At 37.4% G+C, this 20472-nt stretch overlaps 1 protein-coding gene across 5 annotated transcripts in view; it reads right to left on the bottom strand.

The window, feature by feature from the left end:
* Positions 1–4057: 4057 nt before the first annotated feature.
* znfx1 (zinc finger, NFX1-type containing 1) overlaps positions 4058–20472 on the bottom strand; it is an 18935-nt gene continuing 2520 nt past the window's right edge. For 3 of the 5 annotated variants that reach the window (XM_015384146.1, XM_015384147.1, XM_015384144.1), the window contains exons 2-19: positions 19881–19953; positions 17808–18472; positions 17442–17676; positions 16998–17347; positions 16726–16905; positions 16522–16628; positions 15391–15629; positions 15008–15136; positions 14597–14745; positions 14343–14486; positions 14140–14257; positions 13536–13768; positions 12589–12728; positions 10828–10960; positions 9237–9404; positions 7325–7435; positions 7071–7166; positions 4524–6971 (exon numbers count right to left, since the gene is read on the bottom strand). In XM_015384146.1, the coding sequence (XP_015239632.1) occupies positions 4524–6971; positions 7071–7166; positions 7325–7435; positions 9237–9404; positions 10828–10960; positions 12589–12728; positions 13536–13768; positions 14140–14257; positions 14343–14486; positions 14597–14745; positions 15008–15136; positions 15391–15629; positions 16522–16628; positions 16726–16905; positions 16998–17347; positions 17442–17676; positions 17808–18472; positions 19881–19926 (5691 nt within the window). In that variant the 5' untranslated portion in view covers positions 19927–19953. Of the gene's footprint in view, positions 6972–7070; positions 7167–7324; positions 7436–9236; positions 9405–10827; positions 10961–12588; positions 12729–13535; positions 13769–14139; positions 14258–14342; positions 14487–14596; positions 14746–15007; positions 15137–15390; positions 15630–16521; positions 16629–16725; positions 16906–16997; positions 17348–17441; positions 17677–17807; positions 18473–19880; positions 19954–20233; positions 20273–20472 lie in introns of those variants that run through there. The other 2 variants (XM_015384145.1, XM_015384148.1) reach the window with 2 other exon arrangements.

Below are 20472 nucleotides of genomic sequence, written 5' to 3'. Positions count from 1 at the left end.
TGTGGGAAGCAATGACCACAGCAGGAACATGAGGCCAGTTGTGGCTAAATAACTTTTCCTTGTTGTTTTGAAGGAAAAAAAGCTAGGGAGATCTGCACAGGCAGAAACTAAGTTGCAGACAAATTTAGTAGAAAATTACAGCCAGTGGGAGTGTTGTGATATTTAATGAAATTGTGATTGCTGTCCTTTCTTTCATTGCAGCTTGTGTTGAACAAAGTTTTCATACCAAGAATAGTAGTGGCCTCAAACAGAGCTCCAGGTTGACTCAGATCCTTTTGAATTATTGTGCACCCTGCTAAAAAAAAACAGCGTAATCTGATGTGCACACTTCAAAGCGCATATCTTGAAAGAGCAGTTTTTTGGCTGAAATGATAAGATGAGGAGACATGGGAAGCTGCAGTTGGTGTACTTACAAGAAAACATCTAATTCCCTTCATTTGTAAAATGTATCTTATAATTTTCATGCCGAGCCAAGCTGCAATTATTGAAGCGCAGTAACTAAGTTAAAAGATAACTTCTCTGGACCACAACCATGTAAACAACCTCTCATTTATAATTTAGCACAGAGACATGGTTCAGAGCACATGAAGAAGCTTTAAGGTATTGCATGATAGCAGAAGCTAATGTTTTTGTAACTTGGTGTTAGATCCTTTGGTAAACCAAAGAACAGAAAAAAAAACTAGTTTGTTGTTTACTGAGCTACAGTATAACATATCAAATACAGTTTCTGTTACATATAAACACTAGACTACAAACTCCTTTGCTGATGAAAATCCTACAAGGGAAAATTAATGAGCAATTTTCTGATAACAAAAACCCATTATCCTTAGCCAGCATAAAACCAACAGCTCATTTAATACATGTGAACATTGGTCATTTTTCTGTTCTACAGACTATTTTTACCACTGGCTGACTTTTAAAGGAAAAGAGGTGAAATATAAAATCTTAAGCAATTAAAAATTAATATCTTAATTATTTATGGTTTTATACCATGGTATAGAAAAAATTATGTAAATGAGAGTAAATTCACCAACTGAAAACACAGAGAATAAATCTAAATCTGTTGCTTATATTAAGTAGCCTTAATTTTCCTTTTCTTCATAAGTCTTTTATATTGTGAATTTTAAAAAGTCTAATAATAGACTTTTTTTCAATGTCCTCCTGCTTACAGGTAATTTTGAATATCATTTAAAAACCAAAGTTTTCATACCCTATGAATGGTTGTCAGAAAAAGAGGAGCTCTTTGGATGATGATGGTTTCGGAGAGAGGGGTTTGTCCTGTAACCTGTGGGTTGCCTAACTGGGCTTCTCAGTCCATGTGTTTTTGGGTGAGACACTTAGCCCACATTGCCTGCTGTTGGTGGTCAATGTGTACGCTAGCACCGCTTGTGTCAGTTTGTCCCATGTTAGCCGTACCTTCATTATTGCGTTTAGTACTTTGTAATCCACAGACTTGATAAAGTGCTACATAGATAAAAGTTATTTATAGCCCTCCAACAAAGGATATTGTTATACATTATTTCATTACATTATTATTCAAACTCAACTGAAACTTTTCACCAGTGAATGGGTTGATTCCTACTATTTCCTATTGCAAGCAATGTAAGCAAGAAACAGAACAAAGCCCACATCTAAAACATGATATTTACATGATACAAGATCTGATAATACGTAAAACAGAGCTTTCCATATTTTAGGTGGTTGCAATTATACAAAATATTTATTCAAATTAAATGCCAGATTAATGAGTGAGAGACAACACAATGTAAGCAATTATATTTGTACAACATATTATTAGGCTAAACAATTCAAATTTTATATTAATTATGTTATCTTGTGGTGTTTTTAATGCTAGACTTCTGTTTTTATTTTTTCCTTTTCAAACATTTTATTGTCATTAAACTGTCCCAAGTACAGAGCAACGAAATGAATCTGGGGAGCAGTGGGCTGCCATTGTGCAGCACCCAGGGAGCAGTGTGGGGGTCTTGCTCAGGGACCCAGAGTGGCTTGAACTTAGAACCTCTGAATTCCAAGTGCAATACCCAAACCAGTAGGCCGTCACTCCCCATTATATAATTATGTGATTTGTGCTGTTTGGTTGCAGGGTGAAGTAGTTGGATTTGCTGAAATTGTTTTTATTTATTTTTTTTTTCAATTCAACCTAAAGTAGTATTTGTAAGAGATACACTGATTGGATAAGAAAGATTCATCTGTGCAGCTATTTACAGCTGTCTCAGTGCACACTCAAGTTGGTGGCACAAATATAATGCAATATATTGCTCCTGAGGTTTGTAAGGGCCTCTTAACAACTCAGATTAGAATTCATTGTGAGATAAAAAAAAAAAAAAGATAGATAGGTTTAATTTTTTTAAAGTAGGTGAATTTTAGTGTATTATATCCACAACAAACTTTTCTTTTTTGTAAAATACTTTAAAAAGCATGCATCAAGCTCCTTCCGATCCAAGTTGCAACCTAGTTTTGCTAACACAGAAAATCCAAATAAAATAGATTTAAGTTTGTGTTTGTGACATAAATGTAAGATAAAAATGTATGAATATATTAGCAAAGCATCGTTTACTGGACTCTATGGGTCTGATCTTCAAAAGGTTTGTGTGCTAAAATATATGTTTACTTGTTTGCACTTGCCAAGCAATTCTTCATTTATTACTAATGATTTGCATGTGAAAGTTTTTGCAAACTTTTTTTTGTATCTGCAGCAGAATTTCTCAGACATTGATCTGAAGTAAGTTGGAGTTTTTGGTTTTGATTAACTTCATTAGCTTTGACAGTCAGGTGTAAACTCACACAAAATCATTTCAGTGGAAATTGCAGAGAAGAAAGAGGTATTGGTTCAATATGGGATGATGGAAAAAGAGTCTGTGTGCATTTGAACATATTTCAATGGTCAGAAATAACAATAGAATAATATACATAAAAAAAAGAGAGAGATCTGCACAGGCCTGCACAAATTAGTGCAAACTGAATCTATATCCAGTTAATCCCAAACAAAAAAATACCAAAAATGAACACAAATACTGTGGCACATTCATAAATATATATATATATATATATATATATATATATATATATATATATATATATATATATATATATATAAAATATCAGCAGCCACAAAACAAAAACTATTACAGAACCTGTAAAAAAAAAAAAAAACATTGGGTTTTGGGGCTGGTGGTTTAGTGTACATCTCTAACTTGTGGCAAGAAAAATGTCTTTCTTCACATTCTTATTGCATATGCTGTTTCCTTTGCATATGCAACTGAGCCTCCTTATATGTAATCTTTGATGTCAGACTGTAAGTTTGAGTTCCTATTTCTTTTTTCCAAAAATTTTATTTTCACTGTGGAAAAAAAAATAATGATTAGCGCCGTTATTGAACACTAAAAGATTTTAGATTTAAAGTAACTTTGTAGTTATTATGGCAGAAGCACACCCGTGAACTCTGACAGCGGCATACTTAAGGCCACATGGCATGATAAATGAGTCAGTCCACCTTGGAGGATATTACCCTTTTTCCTCCAGCGTCACCTTTCATCCAGCTTTTCCTCAAGTCTGTACTTGAACACTATAAATACTAAAAGAGTGGCCAGCTTTTAAAGTTTGCTCACTGTTAACGCTTCCTTGACAGGACATTTTTTGTTGTCCATACCTTCAGATAGCAAAGTTTGCACAAGAGCTGGGCTTGTGACAGGGAAACATTCATCATATAATAAAGTGATGCAAACTTGTTACTAGACACCAAATTGAAACTCTGTGAGTGGGAGTAATACATGGTGAGGAGGAATGGTAGTTATTTCAGGGTTATTTCTTTGAATTCATTGCCAACGATATCCTGTTTGAGACACGTTTTTAACCCTTGCTGCGAAAGGTTCAGGAGAATATCATACAACAAAAAAGAAAACAGTGAAAGTTGGCTAGATAAATTATTTTAGCAGCAAAATTAATCATTTTCATTTAAGTTCAATGTGAGGACATATGTAGAATACATGCATATGAAATAAAAACAGACAAGGAATCACTTGTTGATCAAGGCATATTTTATTTTATTTGAACTAACATTGTATTGTTTAACAGTATTCTGCTGCCACCTTGTTCTTGTTAGGGTACAAAACACTGTTAACCATTTACTAAAACATATTCTTAACAGTCATTTATTGAATACAATACTTCATGCTCATATTGATTGATTTATACACACATTGAAATTCTAAAACCATATGTTGTAATATTGGAGAATCTTTTAAAACTTTCTTGAATTTCACATTCCCTGTCAAACTTCAGTGAAGGAATTTAAAAATCAATTCCATCTAAAATATTGTTCATTTGTTAATTACCTTTGTAAAGCCTACTACTTGCTCAATGATTGCAAAAACTGAAAAATGATTGCAAGGACTCTTTTTATACATTTAAGAGCTAATATAATACATTTTGTTTGCATATATTATTTAACACCATTCTATTGGAAGCATGCATCATATAATATATGCTTTAAATATTAGCTTTTAGATGTCTAGAGGATCAAAATTGCGAAGATTATTAGCTTCAGACCAGGCTGAATACCGGGATCCATCCATTTCTGTGGCAACCTGGTTGCCACTGTCAAGTCTGTGATTTTCTCCACCAATAGATGCTTTGCAATCAGGACAATTTGATCTCTGATTAGCTCCACCACACTCTGTAATGACATAGACATGGCCATTAGGACATTTATGCCAGTGGCCTGGGGGCATTTTCATTGCTGAGACAATCATCTTTCTCTCTTCTTCACTGATCCCCAAGCCAGTGACTGGAAACTTTTTATCCAGACTCTTCATGGCTTCTTTAACATTTAGTTGATCTTGCTCTGTGAACTGGCCATCCATCTCCAAGGCATGTCTGATTTCTTGAACTTCAGACTGCATTTTGCTCATTTGGCCTTTTGTATCTGCAACATGGCACCGGCCATTAAGTTCAGCCAGTAAGGTGAGTCTTTGTAGCTCTCTCTGCAAATCAAAGACTTGTTGGTCTGTGAACTTCTGGTTTGTGTTATTGAGCCAGGGCATGAACTGTTTAACTCTCTGTCGAAACCTGTAGCCATCTGTGAATAACATTTTTTCCCTTTCGACTTTTAGGAGCTTTGCTACTCTTATCAGAAAATCAATCTTGTTTTCCAAGACCCACAGATCACTTGACGTGAGGTAGTTTTTTTCAAGCTTTTCTTGGATATCCCTATACTCCTCCTGCACATACATGTCAGCAATTGTATGATTTTCTAACCAGTGATTTTTCAGGGAAGCTCTTTTTTCCTCAATATCAGACTGCCTTCCATTTATCTTCCTTTTTACCATTTCTATCTCAGCCAGACTGCGGTTGATGAGTGATCCATAGCGCAGATTTTTACGTATTGGAGTTTTACACCTAGGGCATTCTTTAAGCTTTATGGCTACCTGCCCTTCTTCAGGTCCCTGATTAATGTCAGACATCCACTGGTCCATAGCTGTGGATTCAAAGATGTGTCCACAGTCCTCAAGCTGAATAAAGCGAGCCTCAGGGTCATCTTCAGTGCCAAAGAAAATCTCTGAGACATCTTCATAGTGGCAGATGCGACATTTACTTGGACATTTGTCCCCACAGAGACCAATGCATGGGTGGCCACATTTTAGGGTCTCTTTACAAGGTTGAGTACATGGTGGACGATCGCATGGCTCATGGCAAAGTTTACTGCAGCGTTGGTGAGGACACTGCCAAGCACAGGGCTCAACGCAAGGAGCGCATGGTTGCCCACACTCCCTCATACAGTTACTGTGGACACAGCAGTTTTCACAGGGCCTCTGACAGGTAGGGCAATCACGTGTGCAAGGTTCCATGCACTTGTGAGAGCAGATCAGAAGACGTTCACATCGTCGAGCGCAGGGGGTGTGGAAGCGCCCCTGGTTACACTTGCTACAGGTACCGCGACAGCCGTGCCCACATTTTAACTCATGCTTACATGATGCCCTACATTCAGGTTGCTCTGTGCCTGTTTTTTGAAAGCAAGCACCTTGCTGGTTGTGCCCACAACTAAGTTTTAATATTACTGGCACTGTGCACTTGGTGCTGCAAGGTTTCCCACAGACTGAATCACAGGGATGACCACAGGGAAGCAGTTTCTGGCAAGGATCCTGGCAAATAAATGTGTCTGGTTCTTGGTGGCAAGGAACCATTTGTGTGTGATGACACTGAGGTATGATCTTCTCAACTTTTACTGGACATTTTGTTGGACATGTCTGATGGCACAAACGTGTGCACTTATGCCCATGAATACATAAAATCTTCTCACACTTCTTAGTACAGTTAAACTCCTTGTGCTTCGGGTCATAGGGATGACAGACTCTTGGGCAAACATGGCCGCAATCCAAACGAAACTGGCAAGGCTGGGTGCATCCCCCCTCAGGCGCCTGTTTGAAATCCTCAGCAGAAGAAGCCTTGACCTGTCGATTTGGATGATTCTGGCAGCACAGTGTCAGAGCTTTCCCAACTTGCTCCTTCTCCCTCAAGGTGTGGAAGATATTACTCCACAGTTCAACTCTGCTCAGGATCTCACTGTTGCCAATACAGTAAAGGCCTTTCTTGGCTCGTGACAAAGCTACACAGACACGATTGGGAATGTTCAAAAAGCCAACTTTTCCTTGCCGGTTGCTGCGCACAAGAGACAACAAAATAATGTCATTTTCTTCTCCCTGATACTTGTCAACCACGTGTACTTTGACCCCTGAGAAGTCACTGGCAGGCATCTGTTTGCGCAGACAGTGAAGCTGGCCAGTGTAGGTCGTGAGTATAGTGATTTGTTCTGGTTTGTAATCCTGGAGGAGGAGGTATCTGCACAGAGCAACGACAAATTTTGCTTCATGAGAGTTCTGATGGCTTCTTCCATCTTTGATCTCTTCCTCAAGGTGGTTGTGTTCCAGAAAGAAAAGATTTGTGTTCAGGCCCTGTTCAATGAAAACAAAAGCACAGCTGTTGAGGGATCAGGTCTTTGTTGATCACAGAAGCAGATTAAAATAACTGCATGAGATAAAATGTTTCATCACCTTGATGTTTTCATACTCATACACAGACGGATGGTTCTCTAACTCCGAGTAAATGTGTGGGGTCAGAAGACAAGCAATATCTGGCCTCATACGATGCTGAGGGGCAAAACACATAAAAAAGATGAAAAGACAAACTCCAACTGAGATTAAATATGTGTTTCAAAATTAAGTTCTTCTAACTAACAAAGTTTTGTGTTTACCAACACAAAAGTTTAAATAAATAAAAAATAAAAAAGACAAGAAAACAAACAAACCTGATAGTTGAGTCTGACGTAAGGCAGTCCCATGTTTACCAGCCTCTCAAACATAGACATCTCCAGGCTGAAGTTTTTTGCAAGCTCATAAACAGTGGCACTTGGTCTCAGCTAATAATAATAAAAAAATATAAAAAACACCACTTTAGATAAACGTTAGATTCTGTATTATTTTCATCCACAACTTTATCAGTTTAGCATCTTTAACCAGGTTTTTCTTATTTGGATGGGCTGCATGTTCAATTTAATCCCATTGTTATTGTTTTCTGAATAAATTTTCAAATCTATTTTGGATTTTTTTTTTTTTTTTTAAACAAAATACATTTTTATGCTTTAATTCAAATAACAGTTTATTGTTAATAACTATCCTGGTAATCAAGTATTTTCCTAGATTTGGAATGTATTTTAAATGTCAAATAATATGGTGTTGTTGTTTTATTGTTGTAAGCATGCTTGTGCCTTTTTAAGTCTTTACAGGTTCTGGTTTTATACATGAAAATGATTTTAAAAATATAATCAAGATTTATCTGGCTGAATTTGTAATGAATTTTGTTTTCTTGTTTTTAAGCATAAAATCTTGCATGCAACTCCATCCATCCATCCATCCATCCATCCATCCATCCATCCATCCATCCATCCATCCATCCATCCATCCATCCATCCATCCANCCATCCATCCATCCATCCATCCATCCATCCATCCATCCATCCATCCATCCATCCATCCATCCATCCATCCATCCATCCATCCATCTAAAAGTGATTAATCTTCAAAGTTGTTTATTTAGTTAGAAACTCCCTGAATAAAAGTGTGAAGTAATCTAGTCTCTCACCTGATTTGATATTAATTTTGTGTGTGGTTAACAGCACATATAGAATGTAAGAAAATGTATTTAACCCCCCTATCTTTTGTCTGTGTGCGTTAGTAATGTTGTCTGTGTGTAGTTTTGCAAACCTAATTTAGCTAGAGGACAGAGTGTGATTGTGAAAGTGTGTGGGAGGGGTGTGGAGGAGGCAAGACACATTCTAGTAAAAATGTGAAGCATTGTGTTCTGCTCTATTCAACACCAAACCTGTGATTAATTAATAGCACAACAATGCCAAACTTATTTTCCTTGGAAAGTAGGATGCACTTTCCTTTGCAAACATGTATTCAAGTTTGGTTTCTGCAAAACACTATAACAAACATTTTTTTTAAGTTCAAGTAAATGCCCAATAGTTTTAATCCACTGCAAAGAAAGAGAATTTATTTGAAACAGCATGATATCTTTCCTGTTACATTATTTAAAAGAATGCTTGAGGATTCATGGTCATATTATAAAGAAGTAACTTTCTTCATGATTAGTCCTTTATCCTCCTGATTTTTTTTTAGTCAAACGGTTAGTATATTAGATTTAGCCGTACACATGCTGAAAGCCGTGAATAAACAGGGTAATATATGCAAATACTGGTTTTACAGCAAACAGAAGTTACACAGCAAGATGAGATCAGGACAGAATATTTAGACTTGTGATAGAACTCTGTGTAGTTGTGATCACATGCCACAGATTGCTAGACAGGCTGCCTGCCCATATGTGCTTGGCAGGCCTTGACAAGTTGTTGTATAATAGTCTATTGATGTCCAGAATATCACTCCTCACTAATCTCTTCAGTCTCCAGTAATGGTAGCTAATTTTCTTTTATTTACTATAGTTTTATCTTTTGCCATACCTCAAGGAACATAGGGAATAGAAAAAAATACAATAAATCCCTGTGATACTTTATTAACTAAATTTCATCCAGACATAGAAATGGGAAACCTTTAATAGCAGTTTGGTAATATTGCACACCAGCAAAGAAAATCTGTTGGTTTAATGAGATGTAAAATTTATAATTGTTTGAAAAATAGCTGAATTTTTGCAAGAGTTCATACCTGCTGGTGGTCTCCGATTAGGATTAGATGTTGGCAGGCTTTGCTTAGAGTAGTGATGGTGTGGGCCTCCAGAACCTCTGCAGCCTCTTCAACAATTACAAGACATGGACGTACTTCCTGCAGAGCTTTACGGAACTTTGCAGCCCCTGTGGTTGTCATGCCGATAACCTAGACAGAACGGTAAAAGTCTGTTAAATCACACATCCAACTTACCACATTCTCACTCCTATTTCGTCCAAGCCCCCTCGTGTCAGCATTTAAAGTGCAGGGTAAATGACAGATTGCAAACATTGTATCACGTGACAATTTTCTATTTTACTTTAGCCTGCAAAGTCAGTTTGGCAGCTTTAGGAGTGTGTGGTAACATGTTTACTAGTTTTTCTTTACGTTTAGGGTAAGGGATGGGTTAGTGGTAAGTTTTTGCTGCACAGCTCATGGAAACAATTTAGGAAGTTCCTGCTACAACTAGTGGTGAACACTGCATGTCAGTTAGTGACGAAAGGGGAGTGAGACTGTATTCGCCAACTACATCTTACTTCATTAAAACTTCACACCCTTAAGCCCCAGTCACACCTTGACGATTTAGCCAGCGTATGCCTGACTTGTAAAAGAATCTGGCAAAAACGCTGGCAAAAGTTGGATAAATTATGGATCAGTTTTGTAAAAGTTCTGAGCATGCTGAAACATGCTTAAGCACGCTGACAAATGGCGACATACGCCAGCATATGCTCAAATGTGGACTATAAGTTACAGGTAAGTTATCTGATGTTGACATACGTTAAGTGTAAGTTACTCAAAAGTCATGGTGTCTACTTAATCCAAAACCTACAATTAACTTGTGTATAACTTATGCGTACCTTATTAAGAACTTATCTCCAATGTTTGACGTGTTCCAGATGACCGCTGAACGTGTTTCTAACTTACAGCTACTGTATAATGGTGTATTGGCAGCGTTTTGGTATAAAAGGTGGTTTAGAGGAGGAAACCATCAGTTCTCCTCCAGACTTTATCCCCATCATAGGGTGAGAGTGAAGGTGAGTGTGATGGATCTTCCCTGCATTCACGCCCAGAGCCACGACCAACCAACTTCGTAGCAGACATGATGATGAATTTGCTGCCACTGCAAACCTTCTTCTTTCTTTTACTTCTTATTTATCCTTTGTTTTTTTGGCAGGTGGTAAACAGCAACTAGGTTAATACCGTGATTAGAAAAATCTTTTTATGCAGGTTGGGCGCATTACCCCTTCCCTCGGGACACTGGCTTGTGACATTTAAGTTAGGCTGTCGCTGGACATAAGTTCTGGACTCATTATGAGTACTCTATGCATATTCCCAAAATTGAAAAAATACAAGCATATGTCAGCGTTTTAGAAGATTCTGGGACGTCAGGCATAAACTGGATAAATCGGCAAGATGTGACAGAGTAGGAAGGGGGGGCAGCTTGCTATTCAAACCATGTCAAATCTGATATTCAATGAAGCTTAACTTAAAAAAGAATAAAATTAGTGTAAGACACTTGGCTAAGTAACTAATTCCTAATAAATATCATAAATATTCGTTCCAACAATTAATCAATCTAATAATTCCATACCGTTGCTTTCTTGAGGACATGAAGGTTTTCCTGCCGTTTAACATCAGCCAGTCTGTCCACTGCATTTTGATATGCCTGCTCAGACTCTAGGGCTTTAGTTCGGAGCTCTATCCTGTAGCGTGTAACCCACAACCTGCACACACAAGCAGACAAAATGTAAATGCGTGTATTTAAGAGCTTTTCAGCTGAACCAGTGTTCTATGAGTTGATTAAAGTGATATTGCACTGATTTTTACAACTGGTGATACCTACAAATTATTTTAGGTTAGACAGAGACAACAAAAGACATGCCTAGTTGAGGTTTTAAACCAGCCAGTTTGGTCAGGATGGAGAAAATTAAAAGCAAAAATTATCATATATTTGAGTGCTCTTTCCTAAATGTTCATATAGGTAAAGTCCACAGTGAATAAACTTGGAATTAGGGCTATTTAAGTTAAATTAATACTGTCTCAATACAAAATGAAATTAAAAACAACATTCTTATTGGTATAATCCATGTGTATGAAAAAAGAAGGTTCTTAAAACTATTCATAACGCAGATAAATGATGACATTCATTTTTGCATTTACAGATGCACCTTTTGAAAAAATTTAACTTACCGGTAAGTTAAATCGCCCATTTACAGAAATTAAACCGACCAGTTAAAATGTGAGTGCTCTGTCAGAATTTACATAAAGTGGTAAATGACTTTGATACCACAGACAATTACAGGAACGCACAGTTAATCTGTGGCTAAAACTTATTTAAATGTAGACAAAGGTACAAATAAAAAAACAGTAAGAAGATCTGACAAAAACTTTGTACAATATTATTGGAAATTGTGTTTTGTTGGCTCTTCTGTCTTTCTGTGGGGTATTTATTCTTGATCAGTAAGAAGATCATACATGCTGAACAACATATTTGCTCCTGGCTTTGCTTTTACAATTATTACATTAAACAGCGTACAGAGATTATATTTATTATAAGATGACTGAATTAAAAACACTACATCATGATAATAAGTACATTACAACTACATGTCTCTAGGATCACTGCAATTACCTTTCAAAAACAATATCTGCACTCAGATAAAAGATCAACTTAAATTTTGGATACAAAGTGAAGGGCTTGTCTTGTAAGGCTTTCTGAACATTTAATAATACATTTGCATGTCCAATGTTGGTCATTAAAAATGGAAATTATATGAATACTTAAGATTTGGCCCCTGCAAATTGAAATTAACAAGGGGCACATCTTTAGCATGAATCCACTGGGAAAAACGTTAATTGGAACAACTAAATGTTTTCTTTGGTGGAAAATCAGACAGCAGCTATGCAATTAGAATGTTTATCATATGCTGCAAAACTAACTATAAAACACTATATTGCAAAATACTGAAAAACAAATGTTTGTTAGTGCATTACAAATGAATGTAATGTACTCTAGACAGCAGTATATAATAGACAACTAAAACCAAATTGTAGGAACAGAAATATGTTGGTTTTAATGATCTGTCTTGTTCTCTAAATAAACTGGGCTGCAGCTAAATTTTAGCTCTGAGGGGGACACTTTATATTTCAGATTGTTTGACTCTTCAAATTCTAATGGCATAATTCTTCTGCCAGCATAAGTTTAATTTGAGAAACAAAGAAGCAAAATAGAACCCCCCAAAAAAATCAAAGAGAGGGTAGTTATAGTATACAAAAAAGAAAAATACAGAAATAAGTGAAAGAAGAAAAAAAACAGTGAGTAAAAGAAATCTAATCAGAAATGTAGACATACCGGTAAAGTCTCCATCTGTCTTTCAGATTAAGACTCCAAACGTCAAACACATGACTCTCCTCCTCCTCAGTCATTGCTGAGCTCTTCCCAATCTCTTTTCTGATTTTGTGTTTCATCTTTTTTCTCTGGTCCCGTTGCATCTGGACAAGTCAAAAGTAGTGTATGTTGAGTTATGTTGATACTTAAGCTGTTTTTAATAATTAGTTAAATCAGGATGCTGTTGAATAATTTGAAAATCAGTATCATAAGCCATTATAAATAACAATGCAAAGAAAATATCACACAGGAACCTTCTTGACAAAGGGAAACATATTGGGAGTATTCAGAATAAAAATGCTGTTGCAAGTACATCATGCTGCAACCGTGAGGTTTTATCAAAAATCACACTTAACTGCTGTGTTTAATTAATGCTACAAAAAAAAAAACTTTAAAAGTTAACTTAATTATTAAATTCCCTGCATGAAAAAATGGTACTAAACCGGTAAAGGGTCCCTTGAGTGGTTGGTAATTGCTGGTAGCGCTGTAGAGCAGGACGGTACACAAGATAATGCACACCTCTAAAGTAAGGGACAGGGTTCACACTTTTGCTAATTGCCTTGTCCTGTTCTATAGGCTAAAATTAAATATCATTATCATGCCAGTTAATATATATGAGAAAAATAATTGTTTTCTGTTGATATACAGCAAGAGATTATATATGTATGTATGGGATGTGCAGGTTTAGAGAAAATACCCTCCTTACTTTATGGAAAACGCTACCGATTGGCATTGGGGAACAGCAGAGTTTTATGATTCCTACTTCTCTCCATTTTATTTAGCCTCTTTTTAAACTTGTTGTATAAAAAGTTGCATTACACACTTATTTCTGCATTTATTCAGGCTGTATTTGTTAATTAGCACTCTTGCAAATTGACAATGCTGCATATAAAATGCCATAGCGTGGTTACCTGCCAGGCTTCTCCACTCTGCTCTGCCCGCACATCAACGTTGTCCAGGTTCATAACCAGCATCAGTTCTTCCATTTCTCTGACACCATCCTCCAAATTCTCTTTCTTCTTGTCATCTCTGCCAGCTCTGGGACCAATTGTCCAGCCGTCGTCAATCATCCGCTCTGCTTGGATCAACTCTGCCTCTTCTGCAATTTCAATGAGTTCATCTTCCTCCTCCATCGCTTCCTCTTCTATAGTTAACGCGACAAAATATAGGAGAAACAGAAAAACAATAATTTGGGTCCCAGGTTACAAATGTAATAAAATGAAATAACATTTTCTTTTATATAAATAACTAATATGAGGAACAAAGCAATAACAAATGCATCAACTTGACAGAGAGAATAGTGTTCTAACAATGTATTTATGTGTTATATATTTTACTATACAGACATTGTAAAGTTTCTTACTAATTGCTAATTTCTTTTTACTGTTAAACAGAAATTCTTTGAGGTATTTATGGTCATTTTAATGTTCTGGAACTTATATGCATTTAATTAAACAAGTTGTAAAGCCAGTTACCTAATAACTACACATCATTTTCACAATTAAAAAGCTCTACCTTGGTTTTCATTCGCAGTCTCTGGCTCCCTCTGCTGGAAATTAGTTGAACCCAAACCCAACCACTCCATTATCAGACTTGTGTTCTTTCTGTTCCAGTTCTCAGTGCTGCACTCCATCTGAAAAATCATTTCAAGTTTTGTTTGATTGCCTATTTTAATTTAAAGACTTGTAAGGAAAAAAAAATGTTTTATATTAACTTACAGGGAGGCATTTGAGACTATCCCAATGTGTGTCTAAAATAAACCTCTGGAGGAAGGTTTCCCGCATCACACCTTTAAGCGAGCACTCAAGCCTCATGCCCTGGCTTTGGATGGCCCTTTCTTCCTCACATAGCTGCCTATAGATCTTTAAATCAGGAAAAGTAAAGGATTTAATAAGATGTGAATTTCACTGAACACTTCTTTATCTTGTGTTTCATGCCCCTGCACTGTAGATTCAAGTATGTAAGAGCCCACCTGATTATAAGCGGTACGAAGGTGTGGTGGAAGTGTACGTCTGAAGTTTTGTGAGTGGGTCAGCTCACGCAGATTAAATTGTTTCAGGATCTCACTGTTGCTGCGACCTCCCACTCTCACAATGCCATCTTTCAAAAACTTATGAATGCCTGTGAAGCAGAGCCAAAGCAAACCAACCTTATGGAAAAGAGCTTTATTATTCCTAAACATTTTACTACGGTGCTGGGCTCAGACCTCAATGTTACATGGAAAAAGATTAGAATTAAAAACAACTGAGGCCAGATATATTTGTATTTCAAAAATGACAATTGTGAGTAGATTAGATACATTATTTTTTTTATATATAAATCTTTACTGATCCATTCAAGGCAGTCAGGAAAACAAAAATCTGATTCCATTATTACTGCTTACCCTCCAGGAACTGATCCAGAGCATGGTTAGTGTAGCACACGACCAACACTGGAGCTGGGTTGATGCTGTTCCAAAGCTCCTGATTGGTTAACAGAGCCTGAGCAATTTTTAGGCCAACATAGGTTTTTCCTAAAAGCGAGAGCAGACAAGGAATAGATGGATTTAGACACATTCATGTGTTACATTATCTAGGACAGCAATCTTGAGAACAATTTCATCAAGAAGTAAAGTAACATTTTTATTTGTTGGATGAAACCAGAGCATTTTTGGCAGCTTTTTTTGAGAAGATTCCAGATTTGTACAAATATGAAAAGTCTGTTCAATATTTGTCTCTTTATGACAGATGGGATTATGGCTTAAGCAAAATCTTTTCGGTTGCTCACCAGTGCCAGGGGGTCCCTGTATGATTGCCAGCTCCTTAGTGAGGGCAAGCTGAAAGGCTTTCATCTGAGACACATCCAAGCCCAATTCCTCCATGTCAGGCCAGGCCTCTGGATCCAGGCTTTTAAAGGGCTTTATGCTGCTTTTGTGTTCAGGGTTGGCAACAGGGGAGAGGTCATACACATCATTTCTTCTTAGGTAAGCTGGTGGTTGCACATCAGTGGAGCACTCTACAATGTATCTGGAAGAGTTCAAACCAACATTAAAATGACAACCAGAGTGCCTCCTGTGCAGGTTGGCTTTGGTCATTCAGCATTTGTCGCAAGATTTTTCAAAAGTTCCATAAATCTGTTGTGAACAAAAACATTTAACCCACATGAATCTGTTCGTATAGCTGGTTTAGAAACAGTGGGTGTTCAAGGTTAAACAACATGCTGCTCTGGAGCTGATAGAGGTTATTTTGCTAAGAGGATGCTTATGAAAAACAACAATATCCATAAGCCACTGTTTTCATAATGTAGTAACAATAGATTATCAGTCAGAGGCTTCTTCACATCTGCTGCATCACTGACCACAGCAGGAGATTCATCTTGTCCAAAACAATAACCTTTAATGTAAGAAATGTAGCTAAGAAATTGACTTTCACATTGATGTACAAATATGTATTTTCACCTGTAGGTATGGCATTGGCTAATACACAAACAATATCACAAGTAAACAATAGACAATGTTACAAGACCTATATTTGTTACAAATTGAGTAAGGGATTATCTGAGCTTTGTGACATTCTTCCATATGGTACAAAGATTTGTTTGCACTTAAACCTCAAACTGAAATGATTCTAAAATACCTACAGGAGAACCGAAGCATATTTATGGTTTTAATTTTAAATCTTAGTGATGTTTGCCAGCAACACATAAATAGAAAAAGTCAAGCTAGGGTTAGGGTTATTTAAAATTTGGGGAATTCGTAATGTCATGCATTGTAATTGCAAACCACTGAGCTCATATTTATGGCATGACATGCACATTTTCTTCTCTAAATTTACTCAGACATACTCTACATAATCAACAGGTTTTCAGCGCGCAATTAGATTAAAAAATCTTCCACGACACATAGAGAAACATTCTTACCTCTGAAAGGGCAAATCTTCCTCAGTCTGCTCCTTTAAGCCTTCTAGAACATATCGGTAGGCCTCAAAGTATGCTGTTGTCTCAACCATCAGAAACAACTGATCAGTCTGTGGATGAAAAACGGAAAATGTTAAATTTATTATATTAATTGTATTTGTTTCTTAGGATTCAGGCAGTTTGCTTGAAGTGTTTGCTCTGCCTCACCTGTATTCTGGGCAACTTGAGTCTGCTTTCCTCTGTAAAGGTAATCTGGACCTGCCCTTTCTCTAGATCTTTGGGATCTCGGTCAGAAACTGTGGCAAACAAGAAGCTCTCAAAGTTATCGTAGGACAGGCAGACCAGGGAACCAAAGAGCAGCCTCTTGGAGTTCTGCCAGCGCACAAACTGCAAGAACAGAAATAAATTAGTGTTAGCAGTCTTTTTTGATAATCTATTTATTATTAGATCTGACAGGTGAAATTGATCAATAATTTTACCTTAAGTGGCTCAGCGTCAAACTGGACAATGTAGGCGAGACCAGTCTGTGTGCACTTGGGCACCACCAGATGTGTGTCGTAATAAACACGAATGTCGTCGAAACGCCTCATCTTCGCTGGATTATCGTTCCTTCCGGCGTCCATCTGGTTCTGGAGCAACTGTTGAATTCCCATGCGAAGCGGTCGCACAAAGTCCTCTCTGAGCAGCCGGAAGTGTGTGTCGAGGTAAAGGTGGGTATTTGTGTATCGTTGGGAAGTGATGTTGGGCCTTAAAAATGGCCTGTGGTCTTGCTGGAACTCCTCAGGAGTTGGGTAGAGTGGTATGTTCCTGAAATCATCCTGCGCTTCACCTTTAGTAAAAATGTGGGCACTTTCACTCTCTTAACCAAGATAAACATTTCTTTAGAAAATCGTTTGATCAGAAATACCTTAAGAAAGTCTCACCTTGGTTATCATCAGCGTTAGTTAGAAGAGAATATGAGTCCTTGTCTGTGCGCAGGGTACCCTTTCTCGATCTTTCCTGGAGATGTTCTATTAAGCCCTTCAGATTTTCCATTTTTTCCTCCACTTTAGGCGGAAAGTCTATACCGGATGCCCTCAGGGTGTTGATAGAGGCTTGGAGCATTGTCACTAGCATATTCACTGTACTGACAGAGCTTGCAGGGAATATACTAACCACCTAATAAGGATAGATGAAGAACACTTTATTAGGTGCAAGTATTCTACACAGTCAAATGCATTAAAGCATTACCCAATTGCAATGAAGGATTTTTCCTAAACAAGTGATACATAATCTCAAGCAACAGTTACCTCTGACAGAATGGCTAGGATGTTTTCCAGGTGGTGCGGGTATTGTGCTCTGCGATTAGGGTTGGAGTCAGACATCATGCCTCCCACATAGTGAAGCAGGGTGGTACCTAGGAACTTTGAGTCTTTTATGATGTCAGCCAGGTGCTGCAGGGTGCCTCTGTCCGTCCTTGAACTGAAGGCTTTGCAAAGCGCAAGGCACACAAGCTGGATGAGGTCCGGTCTCATTGGTGTCTCAGAAAGCAGGAGTTGAAAGCCAGGCTTTGAGGAAAGAGTAATAGCCACAACAGATGGCTCCTGTTGCGAGAGTTCTTCCAGTGTTTTATAACCCATTTTACGAGGGCCAGCACCATCTTTTTTCTCATCCCCGCCTTCCCTTCGGTCTCCATTGGGCGCTCCTCTCCTTATACCTATTCCTGCTGCTCCTCCTCCTTGCTTCTCAGCTCCACCTGGGTGTTCATTTCTGCCTCCTCCAAACCTCTGCCTGTCTGCACCTCTTCCTCTATGTCCACCCCTTCCTCCTCTCTGTCTATCTGAATCTCTTTGGCTATTTCCTTGGCTTTGTGCTCTTCTTCTGACCCCTTGTTCACTTGTTCCGTCTCCCTGCAACCCGCCTCGTCTTGGTCCTCTTTGTCCATACCCACTTCCATGTTGACCAGTATCGATATCTGAAAGACAAAAAAGAAAAAACTATAGTTAGGCTAAATAATAAAAGTGAAAAGGAAATGCATGTACAGTACCATTCAATTTCATTCACAAACATTGATTTTTTTTTTATCTGATTTTTCTCTTTACACCTACAAACTTTATGCTTTCTGGGGTCATTTTATCTTATAGACAAACATGAAATTGTTGTGAAATGAAAGTAAAATGACACATAGTTCTCAAAAATTCTCTACATTTGGATCCAACCTTTTATACTCACATATCCATAAATAAAATCCTGTGCCACCAAGTCATCTAATTAAACAATAGATAATGTTTTGATTTAATAGTAGTAAAAATAGATTCAGAGTGTATAAATGAAGAAAATAGTATCTTTATTATTAAAAAAAAATCCAACAGACACATTAGAGATCATTTCTGAACTTTCTTAAACAAAATGCCCAGCTTTCAAGATCCCACAAAGTACTGTGCAAAATATTATTCCAACATGGAAACCTAATAATAAAAAGCCAAGGAACCAAAAGGCCGAAAAAAGGACAAAAGGGAGAACTTAGTGACAGTATAGCTGAAATGCAAGAACAAAATGTTGCTGAAGAAAAAAAAGCAAATAGGTTGCCTCATTTGCAGCTTGTCACAACCCTCATATATGAGGCATATATACAAATAATGATATAATTAAAATAACGGCTCAGACGTTATCTGAGTTTATTTCTGAGATGATATATAGATGATATGGGGGAGTGTTGGTCTAGTGTGTTAAACCAATCTCAAGGGGATGGGTTAAAAAAGTGAATTTCCCTATAGAGGGAAAATAAAGGGATTTACATGACATTTACATATTTCTACTTCTACGCCTTTTTTGTTTGTTGTTAGTATTGCACCGATACCAGTATCGGCTGGGGCCCCGATCCACCACTAAAATGGTGGTATCGGTAAGTAACGACGAACAGGGCACCGATACCATTTTGAGAGCCAAAAGTTTATTCAGCTCTTGTCACCCATTCCAGGCAGGCGATAAAAAGTTCTACTGGATTCAGTTATTAGTCTTTTTCCTGCTTCACAAAGGTAGGCAGCAGCTTGACAAAGCCATGCTGGCAATCATTTTACATCCAAGAAGTATGCAGTTCTTCATATATACAGTACACACACATCAATTTCAAACAGAGGCTATCGGTATTGGCCGATACTGCACAGCCAGGTATCGGGGCCAAAAAATGGCATCTGCGCAACACTAGTTGTTGTTCTGTGTTGCAAATTGGCACTATATAAAGAAACTAAGTTGAACTGAAAACAAAGATTATGAATTTAACACGACACAATATAAAAATATCCAAGGAGTAATAATTCTGCTGCAAAACACTACTGTATGGGTGTGTGCATGTTTACTCCACTGTTAACATGTGAACTCACCATTTAGAGGCCCTCTTCTCCCTGACCTTGAAGTCAACCTTTCCATGGTCTTTCAGGAGGAAACTGCTGATTTCTAGGTAAAGGGGAAGAAAGTAAAAATATATAAATCCCATATCAAAATGGTAAAAAGAAAAAAAAAAGCAATGTGATTAGTTGGATTTCCTTGTAAAACATTACAATCAGTAAACGGCTCCATTGCTTAAGAGAGTATTGCAGTCAGATAAGAGAGAGATACTATCATTGTTTATGTTAAAGCAGGAAATAAAAGCAAACTGTCAGCTTGCCTTTCAGTTTAAAAGCAAAATGGAAGTACGTTTGACAGGAAAATATATGACTTTTCATTAAATACTCACACTGCGAAGAACTGAGTTATAACATTTTCTTGCGCATAACATTTTTAAAAAACAATTTTAAGCGACGAGCAGCACTCATCGAATGACTTCAGCAGAGGGGAAACTGCGCCCTCTAGTGGCGAAACCTCATTTCCGCGTCCCTGTAAGTTTCTTTTTCTCTCGAAACGGATGCCAGTTTTCAAAACAATAACAACAAATAAAAATGTCTTAAACCACCCAAACGTCTACTTGTTTTGAAC

This window comes from Cyprinodon variegatus, unplaced genomic scaffold, assembly GCF_000732505.1.
Source record: "Cyprinodon variegatus isolate N-32 unplaced genomic scaffold, C_variegatus-1.0 Scaffold305, whole genome shotgun sequence".
In the NCBI taxonomy this organism is placed as follows: domain Eukaryota; kingdom Metazoa; phylum Chordata; class Actinopteri; order Cyprinodontiformes; family Cyprinodontidae; genus Cyprinodon; species Cyprinodon variegatus.
The sequence above is the reverse complement of the archived record's forward strand: the minus strand, read 5'-3'. Positions and strand labels throughout refer to the sequence as shown.